At 39.9% G+C, this 24,693-nt stretch overlaps 1 protein-coding gene across 3 annotated transcripts; it reads left to right on the top strand.

Annotated features, from left to right (window-relative positions):
- Positions 1 to 20,261, top strand: LOC108362039 (uncharacterized). Of its 3 annotated transcripts, XM_017614870.1 has the most exons (3): positions 1 to 313; positions 373 to 393; positions 19,775 to 20,261. In XM_017614870.1, exons 1-3 carry the CDS (start codon positions 145 to 147, stop codon positions 19,786 to 19,788), a joined length of 204 nt encoding a protein of 67 aa, XP_017470359.1. In that variant the 5' UTR covers positions 1 to 144; the 3' UTR covers positions 19,789 to 20,261. The 3 variants fall into 3 exon arrangements, 2 of the variants coding, with proteins under 2 accessions (XP_017470359.1, XP_017470358.1); XM_017614869.1 differs by having other exon boundaries at positions 1 to 393; XR_001847407.1 differs by lacking the exons at positions 1 to 313; positions 373 to 393 and adding an exon at positions 18,929 to 19,245.
- The last annotated feature ends 4,432 nt before the right edge of the window (positions 20,262 to 24,693 follow it).

Here is a 24,693-nt window from a genome sequence, read left to right as displayed (position 1 = left end):
GCTGGGAAGAATATTAAACAAATATGTATACTTTGTGTACGCCAATACATCGCCGCTTCGTAGAAGAGAGAATACTTTTCCTTTGCGTATTCTTGGCTTCAAAATCTTGATCAAATATCACATTAAGCGCTTACAGGAAATGGAATGACGGCAAGTCGAATCATTGAATTGAAAAATGTTAGTGGTGAGGAGTTGGAAGAATTCCTCACACTCCTATCTATATCCGCAATACTCAACTTATCGTCTCATACTACTTTTTTTGTTACGTCACGTGAATATCATGAACTCCTCCCACGCTCCCACATCGAAGAAGGTATTTGCTACACATTTAATGTAAACGCCACAGATCTTTACCGCGAATATTCCTTTCAGTGTCATCGAATAGTTCGAAAGGTAAGTAATACTAAGGCGTCTACTTAAGTGGTCCTTGAAAGCCGGCTATAACAGCGGCATCAAATCGTATCTGGCAAGCGTTTATGGATGTTGCCTAACAAAGCTTTTCGTCAAATGGTTGACTACGCTTGCTGGAGCCCTAACGCAAGGTTTCACAGTATCTCCTTCACCTCTCCTGATGATATGACACTAGGTTTGAATCGGTTTGGGTGTACCGATGGGCACGGTGCTCATAGCAGCGAAGTCACATATGACCACCACATTTTTAGGTATTGCTGAATTGAATTATATAAAAGTATATACATTTTTTGTACATCTGTATGTATGCCCAAGAGAATTCCGTGCTCGAATATTAAGCATATGTTAAGTAAATTGACCACATTTAATTTAAAATTTTCGATTCCACGTATCTTGGATGTAGTCGTTGGGACAGTAAGTAACTATTTTCTTATGACAATGCTGAAGATATATTATTGAGCGAATTTGGTGAGGGCTTTATGGAATCTCATTACTTATGTATGTATGTAGCAGAACTATGCTGCGATCGAAAACAATAAATGGCGCTTACCAATAGGGCATTCGCACGAGGCGATTTTACAGGCAACAAAAGTTGAATACGGAGTTGAATGAGAAGTTGAAAGTGATAAAGTTGCTATCCCTATTCAGACGAGGCGATTTTCAATTCAACACGAATAGTTATTTACATTATTTAAAATGAATTTAAATCGCAAAATTTTATCAATTGGCGTAAATTTGGTAAGCCAAGCGTTGGTAGAAGTGCTTTTAGCGAAGCTGAAAGATAAAATAAGAGTAAAAAGTAGAAAAGAAGAAAAAGTATGTATACAGAACAGTGTTGGCATTTTTGGTATAATTGTACTTGTTTGATACAATTTCATTTACAATATACTTTCCTACTACGCAGTACTTTTTAGTACAATTTTGTAATCAATACTAAATATATATAGCTCTGAAAATTCACAGCAAGAAATTTTTTGTATTCTCTTTTGTTGTTTTGTTTTGAAAAATGGCTTGAACGAACCAGTATAATATAGCCTAGGCAAATTTTTAAAGAAACTTTTCGATACTAAGTTTTATTAAAACAAAATGTCGAAGTCAGCTTCATATAGAAACAAAGCCTTCGTTAGTTTTAAGAAGAGATTTTCTTAAATATAATACCTTTACGGCACTCACATATTGACAAGATTTTACTATTTATTTTATTATTCTTTAATTTTAATTATCTGTTTATAAAATATAATGTATTCTTTAAGAAAAACTGTATAAACCCAAGATTAAATCTTTGCGAAACAGCCAAAAGACAACATACTTTCGTAAAAATTTTAAAGTAGCTGGGACATACTGTTGAACTTGGCAATTTTTTTTGTCGACGATGTCAGCTGTCAGAAAATTAGCAACACCTTCATCAAAGAAATCTTAAAAAACTTAGTTATATTAAAATTTAATGGGCTAAAAACCGCACACTCAAAATAAATCTAGGAAATCGAATTAAAAAGTTCGAAATTTTTACGAAAGTGTTGTTAGTTTTTTTTAATGTTGCACAAAGTTTGAACCTTGGATTTGTACGGCTTTTCTTAAAATATAAACAGTATTTAAAAAAAATAATTAAAATTGAATAATAATAAGATAAATGGTCAAATCTTGTCGCAAAGTTTTGATAAGCACTTGAAGTGCTATTAAAATGTAAAATTTTAGTACTGAATCCAAAGGAAAATGTCTCTTTTATCCATAAATAATAACTTAAATATGCTTTTTGTTAAGATGTATACCTGAAAATGTGTACATACATATTTGCGTTAAATGCAGTACATGTGCGCGTGGAATCAATTTGTAAAAGTGTAAAATACGTAAACGTATGTACATAAACAATAAAACTTTCTCATGAATACCATAAAATCATTGGTCTTGAAGGGAATATACTGAGAAAATATATGAGCGAATTAAAAAGTATGTACAATTTATAGCCGAAAAGTACATTTTTTGTATAGATTTCGTACTGAAGGAACAATTTTATTTTCCAACACTGATACAGAATGTAAACAAACACAGGGTTGCAAGGAAAAAAAGTTGAACGAGCTCAAAGTTGGCTGGCGACCAACTTTGTTGAAAGCGATTAGTTGAAAGGCCGTTCGAACGAGGCGATTTTTACTTTCAACTAAAAGTTGCCTGAAAAATCGCCTCGTGCGAAAGCCCTACAAAGCATCTGAACCAAAAAAAAAAAATACAAGAAGAGTCGTCTTAATCTATGATGCAATAATGCAAGGTGTTATCGGTTGGCAGCTCGTAGAGCTGCAAATATATCGATGTCAGTATCGATACTCGATAATGTTTTTTTTGCAGACATCGATATTTTTTCGATACCGATATAGAATGAAAAATCATTGGGAATACTGCAAGGCGTATTTAACAAGGTGGTGTTGGCCGTATATAAGTAAAAAATTACACTAACAAATTATACGCTGATGTCCATACTGTCATTGGTATGAATTACAACAAACACATCATTTTGACGTAATGGCCTCCGCGGCGAAAAACCCAGCTGTCGCCCCAACACCACCTTGTTTAATACACCTTGGAATACTGTGATAATATCACTCTATGATTTGAGTGTGAGTCACTGTGTTCGTATGGAAAAGTAGCTTATGTCGAATGGCTGGCTTTAGTATACTGCGGCATTCCCTTTATTCTTTACAGATATACACATGTTGTTTCAATGCATTACGCATATAACGGGTGATTTTTTAAGAGCTTGATAACTTTTTTTTTAAAAAAAACGCATAAAATTTGCAAAATCTCATCGGTTCTTTATTTGAAACGTTAGATTGGTCCATGACATTTACTTTTTGAAGATAATTTCATTTAAATGTTGACCGCGGCTGCGTCTTAGGTGGTCCATTCGGAAAGTCCAATTTTGGGCAACTTTTTCGAGCATTTCGGCCGGAATAGCCCGAATTTCTTCGGAAATGTTGTCTTCCAAAGCTGGAATAGTTGCTGGCTTATTTCTGTAGACTTTAGACTTGACGTAGCCCCACAAAAAATAGTCTAAAGGCGTCAAATCGCATGATCTTGGTGGCCAACTTACCGGTCCATTTCTTGAGATGAATTGTTCTCCGAAGTTTTCCCTCAAAATGGCCATAGAATCGCGAGCTGTGTGGCATGTAGCGCCATCTTGTTGAAACCACATGTCAACCAAGTTCAGTTCTTCCATTTTTGGCAACNAAGCAAATTTTGTTTGGAAAAAAATATGAAATTGTATATTTTTCCCCCAAATGGGGATAAATTTCTTCCTGTTTTTCTTCTTATTTACTTAGCAAAGGCTGTGTCAGATCGGGCTGTCACAACTGATACCACCTTGTATTATGCAGCGTTTTTGCTGCATTTAAAATGCAACATTTAGCACTTTCGAACATATGTTTTCGAAGGACGTTCATGCCATCGCATTGAGCAAATGAACATTTACGCGGGTTCGAAATCGTATGCTTTTGACAAACAGCCGTATTCCAGTCGCTTATTCAGATACGTATCTATTAAGATCAATTCTCACGCTGAAGATAATGTGCAAAAACCCTACTGAAAAGGAAAAAATAAATTTTTAACCAAAAATTCAATACAAAAACTTGAATTGTTTTAACCATAACCGAACATTTGTTTATGTATATATTCATTTGTCGGTGCTGTCAACTAAGATTTCCTCATTTAATCAGGAAACAAAACAAACAGAGTTGATCACAGATTGGTCCAGATTTCTATCAGCATCACATCGATGTTGAATTTGCTTAACTTTTCTTTATCCAAATAATGTAAAATAATAAATGAAATCTCGATCGGCGATTACTGAAACGCAGCTAGCCACTGTAAACTCGAAAAAGCAATGTTGCCACTTTCTCTCATTAAACTATGTTCGAATCGTGGAAATTTTGGAAGATCACAGGGTTGCTTTTAGCATTTAGATTCTTAATGCAAAAATTTAGTTGCATTTAGTTGCATTTAGGTGACGAATATTGTATGGATAAATGTACATTTAGAGAAGCATTTAGAGCTTAATGCGCTGAATGTGCTTTTACGCGTAAGCAAAAACAGCCCAATATTGCATCATGGTCTTAATCTGGAAAATTTACAGATGCATTTCATTTCGGTGAAAGCATTAAACCGTAAATTCAGATCATATTTAAAAGTTATATAAGGAAGGAATTGGCTAACTTTTAGTACTGCCTAGCATACAAGTATGCAAGTATGCATGCATGCCCATCTATTTAGCACATTTATTTCACAGAAATAAATGGTACTAATCTTAGTTGATTATCGGAATATTTATTGATTTAAAATCTACTATTTTTTACACTTTTACAAAATTGCGTGTTATCGCTTACGATGTCCTCCAGAGAAGAAGGAAAAACGCAGAGCAAAAAAGAATGTCAAAAAATGAAGATCGAGAAAAAGAGTTTGCTAGCTTGAAGGGTTGCCAGAGCCTATGTGTAAAGTTCAGAGTGGCCACATTACTCCCCCTTTAGACGAGTTCGAAGTCGTTCAGTCTAGTGGGATCATGATTCAATAATACAAGGTTCGATAAACTGACAGTTGTCTCTCTCGCACCGCTCCCTTAGCAGTGGCACCGTGTTGCTTCTTTGCAAATTTACATGGAAACAGTGTAGCTTTGGTGTGAAATAAAAGTATAAGCTTTTGTGCAATATGTTTATTTGTATATGCATATGAAGCATATTTAACTGATGAAAACATAAGCATTGGATGTTTACATCAATCTCATAGTAGTCTTATTTTAATTTTGAGTCATTTTGCAGTTTTTATACGGCTAAATAGCATCTAAATTACGTAATTAACGTAGATATATCAATACTACGTTCAACATTTCGTTTAAAATGCCAGATTTCCTGCAAATAGATTGGAATTTACGAAAGGAATTTCACTACTAACTGCCTACTTTGCGTACTTTTCTACTACCATTTTCGAAACAAGGGATTGCATTCTTGCCCTTTCTCTGTCCTTCGTAAATGCAACCTTTTGTAAGGGAGTGTCAAACCGCAGCTGTCAATAATTATCTAACCTTGTATTATTGAATCATGTAGTGGGATGATGAACTCGTCGACCGGATCCGGTTTCCCTTAAAACTGATTGTTGAACGTGTTGGTTTGTGATGTCTTCATCGTTGTTGATAAGGTATGCCGGCATCAATCGATCAACCGATACATTTGTTTTCCTCCCGTCAACGAAGATCTCGTAGAATTTGCTACTTCTATTTAAAATTTCATAAGGACCATCGTATGGTCTGCTTACTGATGATTTTATCGAGTCATTTCGAATAAGAGCATGTGTGCATTTAAAGAGCTCTTGTGGAACAAATACACTCTTATTCACATGCCATGCTGTAGGATGTGGACGTAGGTGCCTCATAGCCTCTCGTAATTGGTTAACTACTTCTGTTTCCGTAATGTATGTGGGCACTCCGAAACGCGCGATCCAGTGAAACACTAGTGCATCCACAATTGACTTAATTGTCACGTCCGGAATCGGGATGGCTTCAGGCCATCGCTTGAACCGGTCAATGATGGTAAGACAGTACCTCTGTCCTTAAAAAGATGTGAAGGGGCCAACAATATCAATGTTTATATGGGTGAAACGTTTGTCCGGGAACGCGCAAGGTTATGTATAGATAACATCACTTGATTTCGAAAAGCCTTTGATACGAATGGCCGAATATTTTTTGTAGATTCATCACAATATAATAGTTTGTTGGTCTCCGGTACCGGAAACTGTTTGAGAGACAATGAATGAAATTTTACCTTAATAGCAATTTTGTAGAACAGCCTTGAGCTCTTCGTCCTTTGTTTGGTCGTCTGGTAAGGCGCTGAAATCTAAGAGACGGTGCAAGTTGAACTGATTCAAAGCGTGAAAGAAGATCAGCTGTGACATTAGATGGACCCTCAACGTGTCTAATGTCGGTGGTAGTATGACTAATAGCGTCGAGTTGTCGAGCTTGGTGACACGAAGCTTCTCCAGCTTTTGCCGGAACGCGTACGTCAAGGGTTTATGGTCGGTGTATATGTGGCTATTTCGACCCTCCAACATGTACCGAAGGTATTGAACAGCCATAAAAATGGCAGTTAATTCGCGGTCATAAGTACTGTACCGGACCTGTGCTTTGTCGAATTTCCGCGAGAAATACCCCTGGGGTGGAATATCGCCATTGACAATCTGGTGTAAAACTGCACCGGCAGTGTGCGAAACTTGTTGCATTCACTAATTGGCGTTTACATTATGCGAACGCGTCCATGGGTTTTGAATTCCACTGGATCTTGGAATTGTGGTCCTTTTTTTACCTGGTGTCATGGCGAACAGGGAATTTGCGTATCGATTGCTTTCGGAATAAACCGCCGATAAAAATTTATCATGGCCAAGAATCGCTTTAATTCTTTTACAGTATTTGGCAATTTGAAATTTTTTAATGGCTGCTACCCGCTCCTTAATCGGCATAATTCCTTTGTCTGAAATTTCATGACCCAGAAAGACCAGTTTACTCTTTTCGAATTCACATTTTGAAATACTGATCTTCAGGTTGTATGCACGTAACCGTTCGAACAATAAGCGTAAGTGTTTTTGGTGTTCACTTAGGGCCGTTTACTCAATATGTGGTTAACACTAATCTCCGTTTAAACATCATTATCGACGTGTTCGGCTCCATGCATATAACATGGAGTCGGTAACGTCGATAACGATGTTTTACCGGAGATTAGTGTTAACCAGACATTGAGTAACCGGCCCTTAAATCGTTAGAGGCGACGCAGATGTTATCGACATAGGCGACTACGAAATCTAAGCCCCGCACAACCTGGAAAATTAGACGTGGAAACATTTGCGCCGCATTGCGCAGGCCAAACGTCATGAATGGGAATTCATACAGTCCGAAAGGAGTTGTTATTGCAGTCTTCTGAATGTCCTCGGGATGAACGGGAGCCTGGTGGAAGGCCTTTTGTAAATCAACCTTCGAAAAAACTGATTTGCCGCAAAGGATTGAAGTAAAATCCTGCAGAAACGGGAGCGGATATCTATCAGGAATAGTGATCGCGTTTAGTTCGCGATAGTTCCCGCAAAGCCTCCATGTTCCGTTTGATTTTGGAATCATGTGCATCGGACTCGCCCAGCAACTGGATGATGGTCGGCAGCTTGAAGTTTTTCAGGCGACAGTCGCCTTGGGCGCGAAAATATAGGCTGGTCGGATGTTTCGATATGGTGGGTGATATAAAATTCGGCGAAGTTGCCTGGCTTTTGTTGAGAAGTGAGGGGTAATGGCAACGAAGCGTTAAACGATTTAATTAGCATACCTGGTATGTTTGAGGGTTCGCAATTTGCTTGTAGATTCGTTGAATTATCTATAAGACGTTTGCATTTAACGTCGATTAATAATCCGTAATGTTTCATAAAATCAGCACCTAAGATGCACGTGTTTACGTCGGCGATCAGAAATTTATATTCGAAGCGGCGGTGTAGTCCAAGGTTGAGCTTGAGTATCGTTTCCCCAAATACTTTAATTTCTGTTCCATTAGCTGCGTAAAGGCGCATGTTGGTTGTGTTGACTTTCGCGAATTTGAAGGCTTGTGGGAGCACAGAAACGTCGATTAGAATTTTAATGTTGTTGCATGTGTCGGCGATTTTGAGAAGGTTAATTGAAGCTGTGTGATGGCGTTTGTTAAGAGCAGCTTCAACGGGTTCTGTGTGTCCTTGCTTCTTAGGCATGTTCCAAAAGCAGCAAGGTTTGCGACAGCTTCGAACATCGTTACCATATGTAAGATGATACCAGCAAATTTCTCTACCTGTTTTGGCACACTGAGACTTTCGTGGAAGATTTCGTACACGGTTTCGTACTGAATCGTGGTTGACGGTGTAATTATTGAGCTTTTGAGGCAGTTGCGCTACTCCGAGCTGTAACGTTTCAAGTGCTGATTTGTTTTCGCTGCTGTTTTTATATCTAGCTACCGTTCATAGGTGCGAATCTGAATAACAACTTTCACCGAGGTTTAGTGATTCCACGATGTCGTCCGCAATGTTGGCTTTTCTTATTATTTTATGCTCTGATGCGATAATTGTAGCTCGTGCTTGAGCTGGTAATCGAGCTGTCAAAAGATCAATAAGGATATTTTCGCCGAGAGATTGTCCAGCAACGCATTTCATTTCGCAAAGCCATTGACTCGGCTTTAAGTCGCCGAGCGGCATCTCGGATACAACTTTTTGTAAACGACGTTGCTGGCTTTCTGCAAAATGCTGAATTAGCTTTTCTTTGAAATTATCGTATTTATTTTGTTGGGGTAATTCGCTGATTATATTTTGTAGCTCCATCAATTTTCAAGGTGGAACTTGCGCCATTACCATATTATATTTTTTCAAGTCGGATATAATGCCTGAGGCCGCAAACCATAACTCTAACGACATCAAGTACGATTCGATGTGAGTATCGGCCATACTTGGTGGATTAATCTTTGGGATTACAAAAGTTGCTCCCACGTGTTGTTCGTCGTTAGAAATATGCGTAGCAAGGCCTCCGGAGTGGTGGTTTTGGCTGCCATTGGCGGAATCTTTACCTTCCATATTCGCTCAAGTCGGGGTCACCAATTTAGCAGATTTAACTCACAGAAATAAATGGTACTAATCGTAGTTGATTATCGGAATATTTATTGATTTAAAATCTACTATTTTTTACACTTTTACAAAATTGCGTGTTATCGCTTACGATGTCCTCCAGAGAAGAAGGAAAAACGCAGAGCAAAAAAGAATGTCAAAAAATGAAGATCGAGAAAAAGAGTTTGCTAGCTCGAATGGTTGCCAGAGCCTATGTGTAAAGTTCAGAGTGGCCACATTTATACATATATATGTAAATGCATACGTCTGTCCCTCTAAATATACATAACTATTCCTAAAAGATATTGTTTCTGAGAAACATCATTCTCCATCTTATTCTTGGGTAATATTTTTGTATTTTGGCAAAGTAAATTAGAATTAGGTGCTGCAATAGCAAACGTGTTTTTATTATTGCCCCAGTTGTTGATGCTGCTGCAATTGCATGTGACGTCGGCGACGATACACAGCAATTGTCAGAGTAATTGGGGTAGAGGTGTAGGGCCATCATGGGTTCGCTAAGCGCTTGTCAATGATCAATGCAAACCCTTAAGTACTATTCAGATAGCAATTCAATTGCATTATTTTCATTTGCTGACAAGTATTGGATACCACAGTATACAGTAAACCAACCATTGACAATAAGCTTATTTGAGAACTAATACATGAAATATTGTGCATATATAGGATTTTTTTGTCATTAACCCATAAGCAACGACTGGTGCAAAAGTACCCACAAATATTTGTTGATATATTTGACATGTAAATTTGAACAGCGAAATTCTTAAAAATAAATAATAATACAAAAATACTGTTATTGACAGCTTTCGCCAAAATTGAATACTAACCTAAATTATACCAAAGGCAACTTCGGCCCTGACTTTCGTTGAAATATCTAAATTTTGTTCGAGTTAACATGTTTACAAAGAGACACGGCTGAACCAATTCAACTCGTCATTCTGAATATTTTGATAAATATGTACGTATGTATATGTACATAAATTTTATATGGTGTACAAACTGGCTCACTTATCTGCATAAACCGTCTTTATTGGCATTAATAATAATAATAATAGATTGGTGCTTACACATATGTTAGTGTTTGGCCGAGCTTCTCCTCCGACTTGTGGCGCGCGCCTTGATGTTGTCACACAAAGCGGAGGGACCTACAGTTTTACGCCGACTCCGAACGGCGATTGTAGTTTTATGAGAAGCTGTTTTTCATGGCAGAAATACACTCGGAGGTTTGCCATTGCCTGCCGAGGGACGACCGCTGTTAAGAAAAAAACCTTTTTCCATATTTTTTGGGATGTTGCTTTGACCAGGGCTTAAACCCAGGTGCTGATGTATGAAAGCGCGCACTGCTTACCACTACACCATAGTGGCCATTGCATTAACTCGTGCATTATCTCCTTGCAAATGAGAATAAGCGGCTGGACAAATACATACGAATTTCGTGCATTTGCTCGAACGTGGAGATATAATTTTGTGTACATATTTCATTAAAGCTATTAAGGTATCTACTATAAGAGTGGTATATTTGAAAATGAGAGAGTTCTACCTTTAAGCTAAGTAAGTACTTGTTCTACCCCCTAAATTTTCCAAAGTCAGCCCACCATTATTCACTGAAACTTGTATTCGGAACACGGTATGACTTACGTAGGAACTGCATATCGAAATGATTGTAGCAAGTTGTTGAATGGTCATTCGACTGGTTCGCGAAAATAAGTTTTAATTATAAAGGGTGACAACAAAAGTTTAACTTACTTATTTCGCTAGTAGATTGAAGATAAAGGTTCTCTTGGTGTTCTTGCACCCTTCTTGAGAAAATAATTTTGTTGCACGTAGGAGTGTAGATGCAGTGGACTACATGTTGGTTTGCGGCAAGTAGTGGAATCCTTTGTTCTAAAGAAGTGGAATTTGTTAGTTTTGTAGTAGGATCTTGCTCCCTGTTTGTTTTGAATTGTGGTATTGTTGCTCTGTACTGCGGCATTGCGTATGGGGCTTAATTGTTGAGGTTGTTTTTTTTCGCAACCACTTTCGCACTCTCTGGGTCGTGTAGGAAAGGGTGATTGGTGGTGTTTTTGCGAATTGTTCGGAGTTTACGTTCGTACCACCATGATTGTTTCTTAGGTCCCAAAGAATGGTATATGAAGACTTGCCGTGGTTTTGGCGTTTGTATACGAAAATTTTTCCCTTTCCTGAATATTTTGGTGTTTGGGGGTCCATCTGAGGGCGTAAGTCGCCTACCTTCTGAGTTAATTAAATTTGGCTCAGAATATATCGGCCCCTGCCGAATGTTTTTAACCTTGGTCTAGTGTGTAGTAAATGTTGAAACTTTGCTGAAAAATGAACGTTTTCTATTGGTTGGATTCAGTGTTTGCGCGCAACCAGTTAGAATCCAACCGAATATGGTCTCTTGGGCAAGAAACGTATTTAGCGCATTCTTCTGTATGCCGCTTAAAATTATTTGTGGGTAAATATCTCCTCCGGTTGATGAACGAGCTCTCAGAGCCAGAGTCAATTAGTGCTCTAGCTGGAAAACTAACGCCTTTGTAGTGGATATTGACAAGGGCAGTTTCTAATAACATACCTTTATTTGTATTTGCGTGACATGAGGTAACATTGTTAGTCTGGGAATTATTTTCTCTTTCAGCCTGTTCTGACGTTGAAGCCAGGTCATCTTCGGGGTTCGGAAATTCCCTATGAGCAGTTGGTTTTTGCTGAGCTGCTTGAATGTGGAGCATCGTGTGATGCCTTAAATGGCACGTGCCGCAACTATATGGACTAGTGCATCTTGATACTGTATGTTCAGCTGATAAGCAGTTCAGGCAGTAGATATTGTGCTTAACGTAATCGACTTTTTCAATAGTGCCCAGTCTGTGGAATCGTTTGCAATTTCGTAGTATGTGCTCATTACTTTCGCATATTTTGCATAAAAATATTGTTAGTTGGTTTAAAGGTGATTTAGGGAAAGGTCGTATGTTTTCCGGCTTATATTCTTTACGTATTTTTCCCTCCTTTAGTCCAGAAACGGTTTCAAGCGTCTGAAACCTGTTGGATAAAAACCTATCCATGTCTTTCCCTTTAGGAAATTTCTGTTTTATTCTCTATGGTCTGTTCCCATAGCGCTAATGTATGTTCTGGTAGTTCAGTCGAACAAAGATACGTTAGAATTGCATCCCAATTAGAAATGTCAATATTATGACATTGGAGTGACGAGATGCAGTTATTTATGTATTATGGCCTAAGCTCCTCTTGCTGTATTGCAAGGGTGTGCTTATTTTGCTCTTCGAATGGTGTACTGCGGTAATCGTATTCGAATTCAGTTATAAAGTCTGCTAATCTTATGAAGGTTTCCATTTTAGAGCGGGTATTTTAAATTTGATTTGGTTAGAATTTAAACGATAATTCCAAATATCTCGTGAATCCCGATAGAAATCTGAAAGCATGTATTAAAAGAGAGCTTAAGTAGTCACACTAGACTAGCAGCCACACCAAACAAGCCCAATATTGAAGTAATTTAGACAAGAGATTTCGCGTTTAAACGTTTCTACATATATATATGCCACTAATGCTTTATTTGTTTCAGCAAACTACACAGTTATAGTTTTCTAATGTGTTTTAATTACTCCTCGCCAACCAACTTATAGAAAAAGTTATGTGAAACTTCACAAACAATAAAATAATTTACGATCGTTTGTATTTTAATTTGCGAAAGTGATTTTATGCTAACAAAAAACGGCGAAAAAGGACCAATGTTTATTGCGGAGACACGTCACATGGAATGGAGTGCTCGCCGTAAATTATTATGGAAAGAAAAAGTCAAGGTTTCGAATTATTAATAATTAATAAGTGGTCCTTGATCTTTATTTGGTATTTAAATGCTTGGGTACAACGTTATAATGCGTGCTTGATGCTCTTACCATGATAAAAACATAGCAAGGTATAACCGTTCTCTCAATTTGTCGGCCATGATTTTTTTTTGAAGTTTGCCAACATTTTAAAATCATATAAAAGTGAAAATAAGAAATTGAAATTGTTCGAAATTGTTGTTGCTTGAGATTGAAAATGAAAATGTGTGTGTGAGTTTGTGAGTAAATTTAAAAATTAAATTGTTTGGAAACGTCAAGAATCTTAAAAGTGACTCTCAGCGGTTCTACCTTACTATATTTTTATCATGGCTCTTACCATGGCTCTTACCATGATAAAAATATAGTAAGGTAGAACCGCTGAGAGTCACTTTTAAAATTCTTGACGTTTCCAAACAATTTAATTTTTAAATTTACTCACAAACTCACACACACATTTTCATTTTCAATCTCAAGCAACAACAATTTCGAACAATTTCAATTTTTTGTTTTCATTTTTATATGATTTTAAAATGTTGGCAAACTTCAAAAAAAAATCATGGCCGACAAATTGAGAGAACGGTTATACCTTGCTATGTTTTTATCATGGCTCTTACCTCAGTGTGGCGTGGTAGCTGATAGGGACACGATATCGAACCGAAAGTATCGATATGGTACTCATTTAAAGTATCGCTTTAAAAATATCGGGTACCCATTAATATCGGAATAAAAAGACTCGATATTCCAAATATCGATACCAAAATCCAAAAAATTTATCTGAATATAGGTTTCGCATATAGGCCGCTACACCCCAGGTTAAAAGTGCGCAACCCTTGAAAATGAAAAACAGCTTCCCATAAAATACAATCGCCATTCAGAGTCGACATAAAACTGGAGGCACCCCCTTTGTGTTGACTTAAACATTAATTACCGTTTAAAAATGTTCGTATTTAAATCAAGTGAAAAGTCTTAACCAAATGGATTTTTCCATTATACATACACTACGTACATATAATGGAAATATTCAATTCAAATACTCCCGTATTAAAATGAACATTTTTCACTACACGGATGGCGTTTTGCACGTCTCGGATGCTTTTTAATATGTAATTAAGAAGGTATACATATGTATACAAAGCATGCACAACGGTGACAACACATACACACATACATGGTATGACATAATGCACTAATCGCGCGCTGTGCTGTTGATTCAAACTCAACATTTGAAAACACCTTTACATGTATGGCTGTAGCTGAGTGTGCAAAGACGCTTGATAAAATTAGTTGCGGCCAAGAGGGTCCGGGTTCAACTCCCATCAGAGGGATAATACAATTAATTATACAGTTATAATTAAATAAATCAAGCTTTCTTTGCTATGCAAAATATTGGAGGAAGCCCCTCTGTAACCACCTAAGCGATTTTGGCCGAGTTCAACAAAGCATGACAGTCGTATCTCTTCTGTGCCAACTGTTGCCTCTGCTACCATCAGCGGGTTCCGTGGATACTTTCAGAGTTGGAGCGTCGCACTCCATTCCAATGGTCGGTTTCACACTGGAACATTTCTGCCAGCAAAAACTCTGTTTGTAGGCAAGGGCAGTGCGGTGGGGTTAAGTTTCTCAAAAAGCTGTTCCAGCTTCTACCCGCATTAAAGTGGCAGTTCTGCTGCAGCGCACTACCCCATGCACAACTACGAAAATGCCACTTCGCAAATTCCAAGCGGAAAAGTTACAAGCCCACTGTTATGGGTTACTGTTCGCCGCACAAAATATAAATACTTTATTCTTCGGCGTATAGCGCACACAGCAGCTTGCCAGAAATTTCACCATCTAATAATTTTTCTGGAGCGTACGGCAACGCTAAAGTTTCAGTGAAGGTCTGACTTTTTGACGATAGCTGTGTTTCCTTGTGGATAGTTGTCGCTGATTGTCACCAGTTCCCGTAGGTTTGTTTGGTTACTTTTTTTTTTGTTAATAGAAGCTTTCCAGCGGAGGCTAGTGATAGTCGGGACAATTGTCTGTGACTGCCCGTCTTCACCGGATGGAGTGTATATCTTGACACATATGTTAGAATATAGGGAGTAATACATATCAGGGCTTTTATCTTGGCATCTATTGAGTAACTTGGTAGGTTATCAGCTACGTTTTCCTTTTCACGAAAACTTTCGGACGGCAACCTTATCCATATTTTGACATACGGCCTGTGCAACAAGCCAAACACGCTCGTGCGAAAGCTCTATTTTTGTGTGTTACTGAAATTGTCAAAATTTACATCTATTTTATAAATCGCAAGTAATGTACGTTTTTTGTGGTTTTTATCAGCTTCCATTTTCATTTTCACTCTTTATTACCGCCAACAATACTATGCGTAGATAATATTTACAAACTGTCAAATTTTACTTAGCCCCATGAGCTTGGTAAAATTTTGACGAGAAAGCTCAAATTTTTATCCTGATCCGTCAAAATTTCCTTTTTTTATCAAACAGCACGGCCCATAAAAGCAAAACTTGAGCTGTTTCCCATTTAACCACTTATCATTATGTACTTTGATGTCAAATAGCCCATTTCCTAAATTTAATTTTTTTTTGCGATTTAGGCAGTCTTCGTACGGTTCGTATAGCTTTAGACGCGTATAGATTTTTTTTGCAGCAACGATTCCTCTACGACTCAAGATCTGCACACGAAGGAACTTCAAAGCGTCAAAGTATCAAGCAAAAAATGTTAAGAGATGCAAAATTATTATTCCTTTAATTAACTTTCAGCAATTTTTCTATTATTTGCACAAATTTTATTGTTTTACTAGCAAATACCCTGCGTGCTTCGCGATGCCTCGTAAGTAATTTTGCATCAAAGGTAAGGAGAAACCGTTTTGAAACTCAAATGGGAAAATCTCTTCAGGGGAAGAATTTTGCCTTTATTAGTATCCATAATTCATATGGGCGGCCATTGTAACCCTAGTACATATGTATGTACATATAATGTGTGGTAATCGATTGGTGATAATAACAAAATTTAAGAGCTATCTTCACAAATCAGCGCGTATCAGTTCAGTATTATAGCCAATCAGCATCGATCAGTGATACCAATTCACACACATTCGTAGTGTGTCGTCCGGTACTTTCACTAAAATGAAGTTCACTGAAACCAGATGACTTATTTTACTAATGATCAGTTGTCAATTATTGCCAAATTATATAATTCTGAATAATTCCGTACCAACTCGATTAATTTCACCTCCATATTGAACAAAATTTGCAATAGAATACCGTCAGCTCGTCAGGGAAAGACAAAAACAAATCTTTGCCGAGTTAACTACACTCTAAAAAATGTTTGTTTAAATTTAAGCATATTAAAAAAGGTAACCAGTTTAATCACTTAATGTATGCAAATTTGCACACCGTGTTAATCAATTTAAATACTGCTTTTTTACTTTTACTGACCATATGTGTGGCGTAGAACAAATCTGAAATTTGTTTGTTGAGTTCTAAACGCTCAAGGCTAAATTCACGGCGCGTAGTTAACTTAGAATCTTCAGTTAACTACAGGTTTTCAGTACAGCACTGTGAATTTTGCCCTTAAGGCCGTTAATTTAACTATTTTAAAGTATAGTTAAATCATTACTTAAAACTTAAATAAAAAAATTTCTATCGAAATTTCTTAGTGTTCACAACTACACAGTTTACAGATGAAGTGTTTAAAATTTGCTGTAAAAGTTTTTTTTGCTTAAATTAACGCATATTAAGAGAGGTTACCAGTTTCCTCTCCTAATGTGTGCTAATTTAGATACCGTGTTAATAAAATTAAACACTGGCTGTTTACTTTTACATACCAAATTGGTCACGTAGAGCAAAATGACACATAAAATGTACTTAATTTTTATTTTTAGTAGGGAATGTATTTTTGCGTTAAAAACGTTGGCAATTTTAAACACTTTATGTGTATATTTTAAAAAGTCTCATGTTCAAAAATCCAGTCCAGTCTTGAACATCTTATGTTTAATTAAAGTATTAAGTTGATCAACAATACCACGCATTGCTAGACCGTTTGCCCTTCACGCGTTTGTGTTTAGAGAGCATCAACAAACCACATACATATTTCTCTCTATTACACAGATTTGAAAATTAACACTTTTCAGTAGCAGTTTTACTAGCAATTTTTAGAGTGTAAAAAAAATTGCGGAACGAATACTGAAGCAGCACTGACGCTAAAAAACGGCAATGTGCCGGACGGTCTGAAAAACTCTATTTGGGACTGGGGCAACGATATTATATTTTTCACTGACACTGATAGGTACGGCACGGATATGTGTAGATATACTTTTATTGTAAAAATCCACTTTTAAATTGATTTGAGGTCGATAAATAAACGCAGATCTAATTCCGATTGCAGGCATCGTTTCTATTCGCGCCGCCGCTGTTATTCTCCGTTTACCGGCCATTGCCCTTGCGGCTCTCGTTTGTCTTGACAAATTTATTTTACCTTTAGGCATTTTTAAATACTTCGCACTGTTCTGTTATTTTAAAGATTTTTTTGCATTTAGTAACGAAACTCCACTTTGTATAAGCCAAAAAACTCAGCTTTTAACGCACTTGCTAATTTATTAACTTCGCGAAAACAATGTGCCGAATTCCCATGAAGCACAAGAAAGAGACACACATATGTACATCATTGATTTGCTGTTGTTTGTGCATGCCACTACAGCGTTGGAAAAATGGGATTCGGCTAGACAGAGGCAGGATTCCCATAAAAAAACAGGGCTAAATTACTTTACCTTATCAATTCTAATTTGAACATACTTATGTACATATGTATGCATGTATTAAAATCTAATGGGATTGATTGAATGTTGATCTGTTGAACTAGCATTGTTGAGTTGTGTTTTGTGCAGAATTCGCATGAAGCGAGACAGACATTTCTTTGTGTTATTTATTCTTAATGCTACTGCAGCGATGTAAAATTGGGTTTTTGCTACGCAGCGGCAACTTTTTTTACGAACTTCATCTTTATGAAATAAAGGAAAAGCTGAAGATCAATGTATATACATATACCACATCAAGAAGCTTACAGTGAGCATGAGCTGATATCGCAGCAAGCAGCATTTTGAAGTAAGAAAAACAAAAACAGTTGCCAAACGAAATGCACGATGTACAGTGTTTCTTTGTTTTGAACGTAGCGCTGCTTGTACATACATAAATTTCGCTTTGGGTGCAGCGCTACATGCCTGAAGCTGGCGCTGTGCTAGCTGAGTATAAGAAGATAAGAGAATAGAGAGAAATATGTATGTGGTTTGTTGATGCTCTCTAAACACAAACGCGTGAAGGGCAAACGGTCTAGCAATGCGTGGTATTGTTGATCAACTTAATACTTTAATTAAACATTCTTATTATTAAAATTTCATTTTAAAAATACCACTGTGTCCTATTGCGGTAGAAATAGGTAATTTTAAAACCTGAATCATAGAAATCGACCCAGTACATCGGCTGTTTTGCTCTCACGTTTTTTTGGGCTTTAATTTTATATATAGTATAGATAGGTTTTTTTTTTATGAACTGCATGCACGCACACGTAAAATTGTAAACAAACTTCTTCTTCTTTCTCTTTTCTAAGCGTACGTACACCTAGCTACAACCACTGCTGTAGGCCAAGCGATTCGCAGCTAGCTTGCTTTGACGAATTCGTGAAGTTGACGACTCGTATACAGCCCTCCATTTAAATGCACGTGTGCGGCGTCAAAGCGTACAAATTTCGTATGTAGCATCTAATACGCGTCTAAAGCTATACGACCCGTGTGCAGACTGCCTAAGTCCGGCAAAAGTACGTTTCCAAGCCATCTGATAGAACGCTCATCTATCATCGAAATGATAGTTGGTCAGCTATAACTGTATCCTCCAGTGAAGAAGCAAAGCTATTGATGGGCTGCTCACCGGGGTCATGGTAAAGGAAAGCTTCGAACATTCTTTTTTGACATTCCTCCTTGCACTGTGGCAAATTCCAGTTGGAAGAGTAACGGAACTAGTCCAAATGACGCAGCGTCCGTTATTCTTCCAAATGGAATACCTAATTTCCCGCAGTGCAAGGATACAAAAACCTGCTGGCAACTCCGCAATCGGCCATTGATTGTTTTGACATAGACATGAAAGTGCCACTAGAGGTGTTAATTATAATAAAGTTGCAGTGACGATCGGCGCGCAGAAACATTTTAAATCGTGAAAATTTAAAGAGAAAATAAAATAAAAATAAAAAGTTTAAATAAGTGAAGCCGGGCGGTAAAGGCGTGCATGGGTATTTCGCGATTAAACGCGGTAAAATAACAAACGGAGAAGCGTAGCAGTCTAAATTAAGCAAAGGGAAAACTCAGGTGAGTAGAAATAGGGCTATCGCAATAGCTAATTGAAATTCGTGGTCCTGCGTGCAGTTCCCTGGGAATTGCGCACGTGCCCCAAGTATTTTCTTTCCTTATATTTAAAATTTAAAATCATGAATAACTTGGTGTTTCCTACCTCAAAAAATATTAAATTTACAAGTGCGAATAGTGGTTTTGTTTTTCGCAACCAATTGGTAAAAGTTAAGTCCTTATACATATAAATCTAGAAGAAGTCGTTAAAGTATTGGTTCCTATCATTTAATTTGATGGCTAAGTGAATGCAATATAAGTATAAAGTGCAAATTCGTCAAAGGTAATTTTTTGAAGTAATTCTGTTGCGCCTTGACGGGTTAAATCGTTACCTCACAAGAAAATTCAAGCGATTGCTACCTTAAACTTGTAACATGTGCATTACTTAAAACTAGAACTAGGACTTAGTACATTTAACTCCATTCTTTAAAAAGTGCTCTATGAAGGTGAAAAAAAAGGAATTTAATTTAAATAATATTTGAATGTATTTCAGGGGTGGCGATCTGAAGCGAGTTTCCCTGAGGTAAACCGAGCAACAACGGGCGGGTCACATCGCGGTCATACGCAACCGCACAGGGCAACAACAACAATGGCCGGCGTAACAACAGCCGCAGCGTTTTACAGCCGCCAAGCAACAACAACAACAACGGGCGGCAACTACAAATCCCGACCCCAGAGTGGTCACATCGCGGTCATACGCAACCGCACGAGGCAACAACAACAACGGCCGGCTTAACAACAGCCGCAGCGTCTTACAACCGCCAAGCAACAACAACGAGCGGCAACTACAACGACCCCGACCCCAGAGTGGTCACATCGCGATCATACGCAACCGCACGAGGCAACAACAACAACGGCCGGCTTAACAACAGCCAAGCAACAACAATAACAACGGGCGGCAACTACAAATCCCGACCCCAGAGTGGTCACATCGCGGTCATACGCAACCGCACGGGGCAACAAAAACAACGGCCGGCTTAACAACAGCCAAGCAACAACAATAACAACGGGCGGCAACTACAAATCCCGACCCCAGAGTGGTCACATCGCGGTCATACGCAACCGCACGGGGCAACAAAAACAACGGCAGGCTTAACAACAGCCGCAGCGTCTTACAACCGCCAAGCAACAACAACGGGCGGCAACTACAACGACCCCGACCCCAGAGTGGTCACATCGCGGTCATATGCAACCGCACGAGGCAACAACAACAACGGCCGGCTTAACAACAACCGCAGCGTCTTACAACCGCCAAGCAACAACAACAACAACGGGCGGCAACTACAAACCCCGACCCCAGAGTGGTCACATCGCGGTCATACGCAACCGCACGGGGCAACAAAAACAACGGCAGGCTTAACAACAGCCGCAGCGTCTTACAACCGCCAAGCAACAACAACGGGCGGCAACTACAACGACCCCGACCCCAGAGTGGTCACATCGCGGTCATATGCAACCGCACGAGGCAACAACAACAACGGCCGGCTTAACAACAACCGCAGCGTCTTACAACCGCCAAGCAACAACAACAACAACGGGCGGCAACTGCAACGACCCCGACCCCAGAGTGGTTATATCGCGGTCATTCGCAACCGCACGGGGCAACAACAACAACGGCCGGCTTAACAAAAGCCGCAGCGTCTTACAACCGCCAAGCAACAACAACAACAACGGGCGGTAACTACAACGATCATGACCCCAGAGTGGTCACATCGCGGAATTTTCAACCGCACAGAGCATCAACAACAGCAGGCCCCCACAAAGACCTGCTGCAACAAAGGGTGAGTCCTTTGGGCCTATATAGTAGAAACTACTACATATTTCTATATGCATACTAACTAAGGGAAGAAATTTATAAGAAAAAAATAAAATTACAAATATGTCAAACAAATACCTACCTTGTTAAAAAAAAAGATAAACTTAAATAAGCTTAGATGCATATGTGGATGCGTATATGCTCATATATGTACATTTGTACATATATATGCATGTATGTACATTAGGGTGGTCCAAAATAATAAAGTCGGAATTTTAATGCCGCCATCCCCTAGGATTGTTCTGAACCGAAAATAAATATACCCCTATTTTTTTATTTTGAAATCAAAATATTTAGGGACTGCTCACAGCGCTCAAAGTTTTCCATGTTTTTTATATGGGGAAAAACCAATTTTCGTAAAAATGGCATAAAACTCTTGAAAATCAATATTTTTCAATCGTAAAACTGTGGAGTGCAATGGGGTATAGTCGTTGCGCTGGGTATGTAGTTACAGTTGCATGGCTATACTCAATCCCGACTCTTGCGTCCTCGTTCGCGCACTCTGGGCAACGTGAGCAACCCATGTGCGAGATGCGGTAACCAATCCGAGTGGAGCCTTGGGTCACGGCAGAAAGAGAGGGAGCTTCGGTGGGGCCACTCTGACTTATTCGGTTTAAGGGCTCACTGAAGTCTGCAGCGTCTGTTCACCAGTAGGTGCGGCTGCAAGCGGGTGTCTGCTTGGAGCAAGCGGCTCGCTATATAAACGTGTATTTGGTTGCGAAACCACCCCCGTCCCAGCAATGGGTTGTGCGCTGGGCTTGGGACCCGCCACGTAAAAACCACTTCCAGTGAAGAAGCAAGGCAAAGCCTCGGATGAGACCCCCCCTTATGATGACGACCACGGCAAATGTTTAAAGGACTACGATTTGAGGGCATGCACCTGGAATGTCCGGACCCTTAATGGGGAAGGTGCCTCTGCCCGGCTGGTTGATGTCCTCGTAAGGACAAAAGCTGACATCACCGCCATCCAAGAAATGCGTTGGACGGGGCAAGGCAAACAATGTCTGGGGCCTTGCGACGTCTACTACAGCTGCCATGTAAAGGAGCGCAAATTCGGAGTTGGATTTGTGGTGGGAGAGAGACTCCGTCGCCGAGTACTGTCGTTCACCCCGGTGGACGAGCGTCTAGCCACAATCCGCATCAAAGCGAGATTCTTCAACATCTCGCTCATCTGCGCCCATGCCCCGACGGAAGAGAAGGATGAGGCATCCAAGGATCTCTTCTATGAGCGCTTGGAGCGCACGTACGAGCGCTGCCCCCGTCATGATATCAAAATCGTGCTTGGCGACTTCAATGCCAGGGTGGGCAAAGAAGGGATCTTTGGAACCACCGTCGGAAAATTCAGCCTCCACGACGAAACGTCCGACAACGGATTGAGGCTGATCGACTTCGCCGGGGCCCGAAACATGGTAGTATGCAGTACTAGGTTCAAGCATAAAAAGATCCATCAAGCTACGTGGCTGTCTCCGGATCGAAAAACGAGAAACCAAATCGATCATGTTGTGATAGACGGAAGGCACGCTTCCAGTGTTTTAGACGTACGCACACTCCGAGGCCCAAACATCGACTCGGACCACTATCTTGTTGCAGCCAAGATACGCACCCGCCTCTGTGCAGCAAAAAATGTGCGCCCAAATATGCAAGGAAAGCTTAACGTCGAAAAGCTGCAATCACAACAGACAGCCAGCGCTTTCGCTACTCGACTCTCACACCTGCTCTCAGAGAGCACTCTTCAACAAACCGACATATGCGAGCAGTGGAACCACATTTCCCGCTCATTAAGTACCGCCGCCGAAGAAGTAGTCGGATTTCAGCGAGCCCGAAAGAACAACTGGTACGATGAGGAGTGTCAGGAAGCTGCAGAGAAAAAAGATGCCGCCTACAGGGCCACGCTGCGATCGGGCGCAACGCGCGCTATGTGGGACCGCTATAGGGATCTGAAGAGGGAAGCGAGACGTATTTGCCGCAACAAGAAGAGAGAGGCAGAAATACGTGAGTGCGAAGAGCTTGAAATGCTGGCCGACAGGAGGAATGCCCGAAAATTTTACCAGAGAGTTAGGCGACTTACGGAAGGTTTAAAGACCGGGGCGCACTCCTGTAAGAACAATAATGGCGACCTAGTAACTGATGTCCAGAGCGTACTTAAATTATGGAGGGAACACTTTTCCGCCCTACTAAATGGTAGCAGCACAGAAAGTTGTGGAGAAGAAGAACCCGAGCCCGCAGTCGATGATGACGGAGTCGACGTTCCACCGCCTGACTATGACGAGGTACGTATAGCAATAACGCGGCTGAAAAACAACAAAGCCGCTGGAGCTGACAGCCTGCCAGCTGAGCTATTCAAGTACGGCGGCGAGGAGTTGATAAGGTGCATGCATCAACTCTTGTGCAGAATATGGTCAGATGAACGCATGCCCGACGACTGGAATTTAAGTGTGCTCTGCCCAATCCACAAGAAAGGTGACCCCGCCATTCGCGCCAACTACCGCGGGATCAGCCTTCTAAGCATAGGTTACAAGGTCTTATCGAGCGTATTGTGTGAAAGACTGAAGCCCACCGTCAATGAACTGATTGGGCCTTATCAGTGTGGCTTTAGACCTGGCAAATCCACCATAGACCAGGTATTCACAATACGCCAAATCTTGGAAAAGACCCGCGAGAAAAGGATCGACACTCACCACCTATTTGTCGACTTTAAAGCCGCTTTTGACAGCACTAAAAGGAGTTGCCTATACGCCGCTATGTCTGAATTTGGCATCCCCTCAAAACTCATACGGCTGTGTAAAATGACGTTGAGCAATACCACCAGCTCCGTCAGAATTGGAAAAGACCTCTCCGAGCCGTTCGCCACAAAACGGGGTTTCAGACAGGGCGACTCCCTTTCATGTGACTTCTTTAATCTGATGTTGGAGAAGATAATAAGAGCTGCAGAACTGAACCGCTCAGGAACAATTTACTACAAGAGCGTGCAATTGCTGGCTTATGCCGATGACATCGACATCATCGGTAACAAAAACCGCGAAGTCTGTTCTGCCTTCTCCAAGTTGGATAGGGAAGCAAAGCGCATGGGTCTGGTGGTAAACGAGGACAAGACGAAGTATCTCCTGTCATCAAACAAACAGTCAGCACATTCGCGCCTTGGCACCCACGTCACTGTTGACAGTTACAATTTCGAGAAAGTAGAGAATTTCGTTTACTTGGGAACCAGCATTAACACCGATAATAATGTCAGCATTGAAATCCAACGTAGAATCACTCTTGCCAACAAGTGCTACTTTGGACTGAGTAGGCAATTCAGGAGTAAAGTCCTCTCTCGACGTACGAAAACCACGCTCTATAAGTCACTCATCATGCCCGTGCTGGTATATGGCGCAGAAGCATGGACAATGACAACATCCGATGAGGCGGCTCTTGGAGTGTTTGAGAGAAAGATTTTGCGGAAGATTTACGGGCCTTTACGCGTTGGCGACGGCGAGTACCGCAGACGATGGAACGATGAGCTGTATGAGCTTTACAACGATATGGACATAGTGCAGCGAATTAAAATACAGCGGCTCCGCTGGCTTGGTCATGTCGTTCGAATGGACACCGACGCT

This window comes from Rhagoletis zephyria, unplaced genomic scaffold (assembly GCF_001687245.7).
Source record: "Rhagoletis zephyria isolate East Lansing unplaced genomic scaffold, Rhagoletis_zephyria_1.1 Rzeph_scaffold_00914, whole genome shotgun sequence".
NCBI lineage: Eukaryota > Metazoa > Arthropoda > Insecta > Diptera > Tephritidae > Rhagoletis > Rhagoletis zephyria.
The sequence above is the reverse complement of the archived record's forward strand: the minus strand, read 5'-3'. Positions and strand labels throughout refer to the sequence as shown.

Coding starts and splice junctions, on each gene's coding strand:
- LOC108362039 (XM_017614869.1), top strand. CDS start 145: ATGACGGCAAGTCGAATCATTGAATTGAAAAATGTTAGTGGTGAGGAG. Junction 394..19,774: donor GTCATCGAATAGTTCGAAAG/GTAAGTAATACT, acceptor AATGTATTTCAG/GGGTGGCGATCTGAAGCGAG.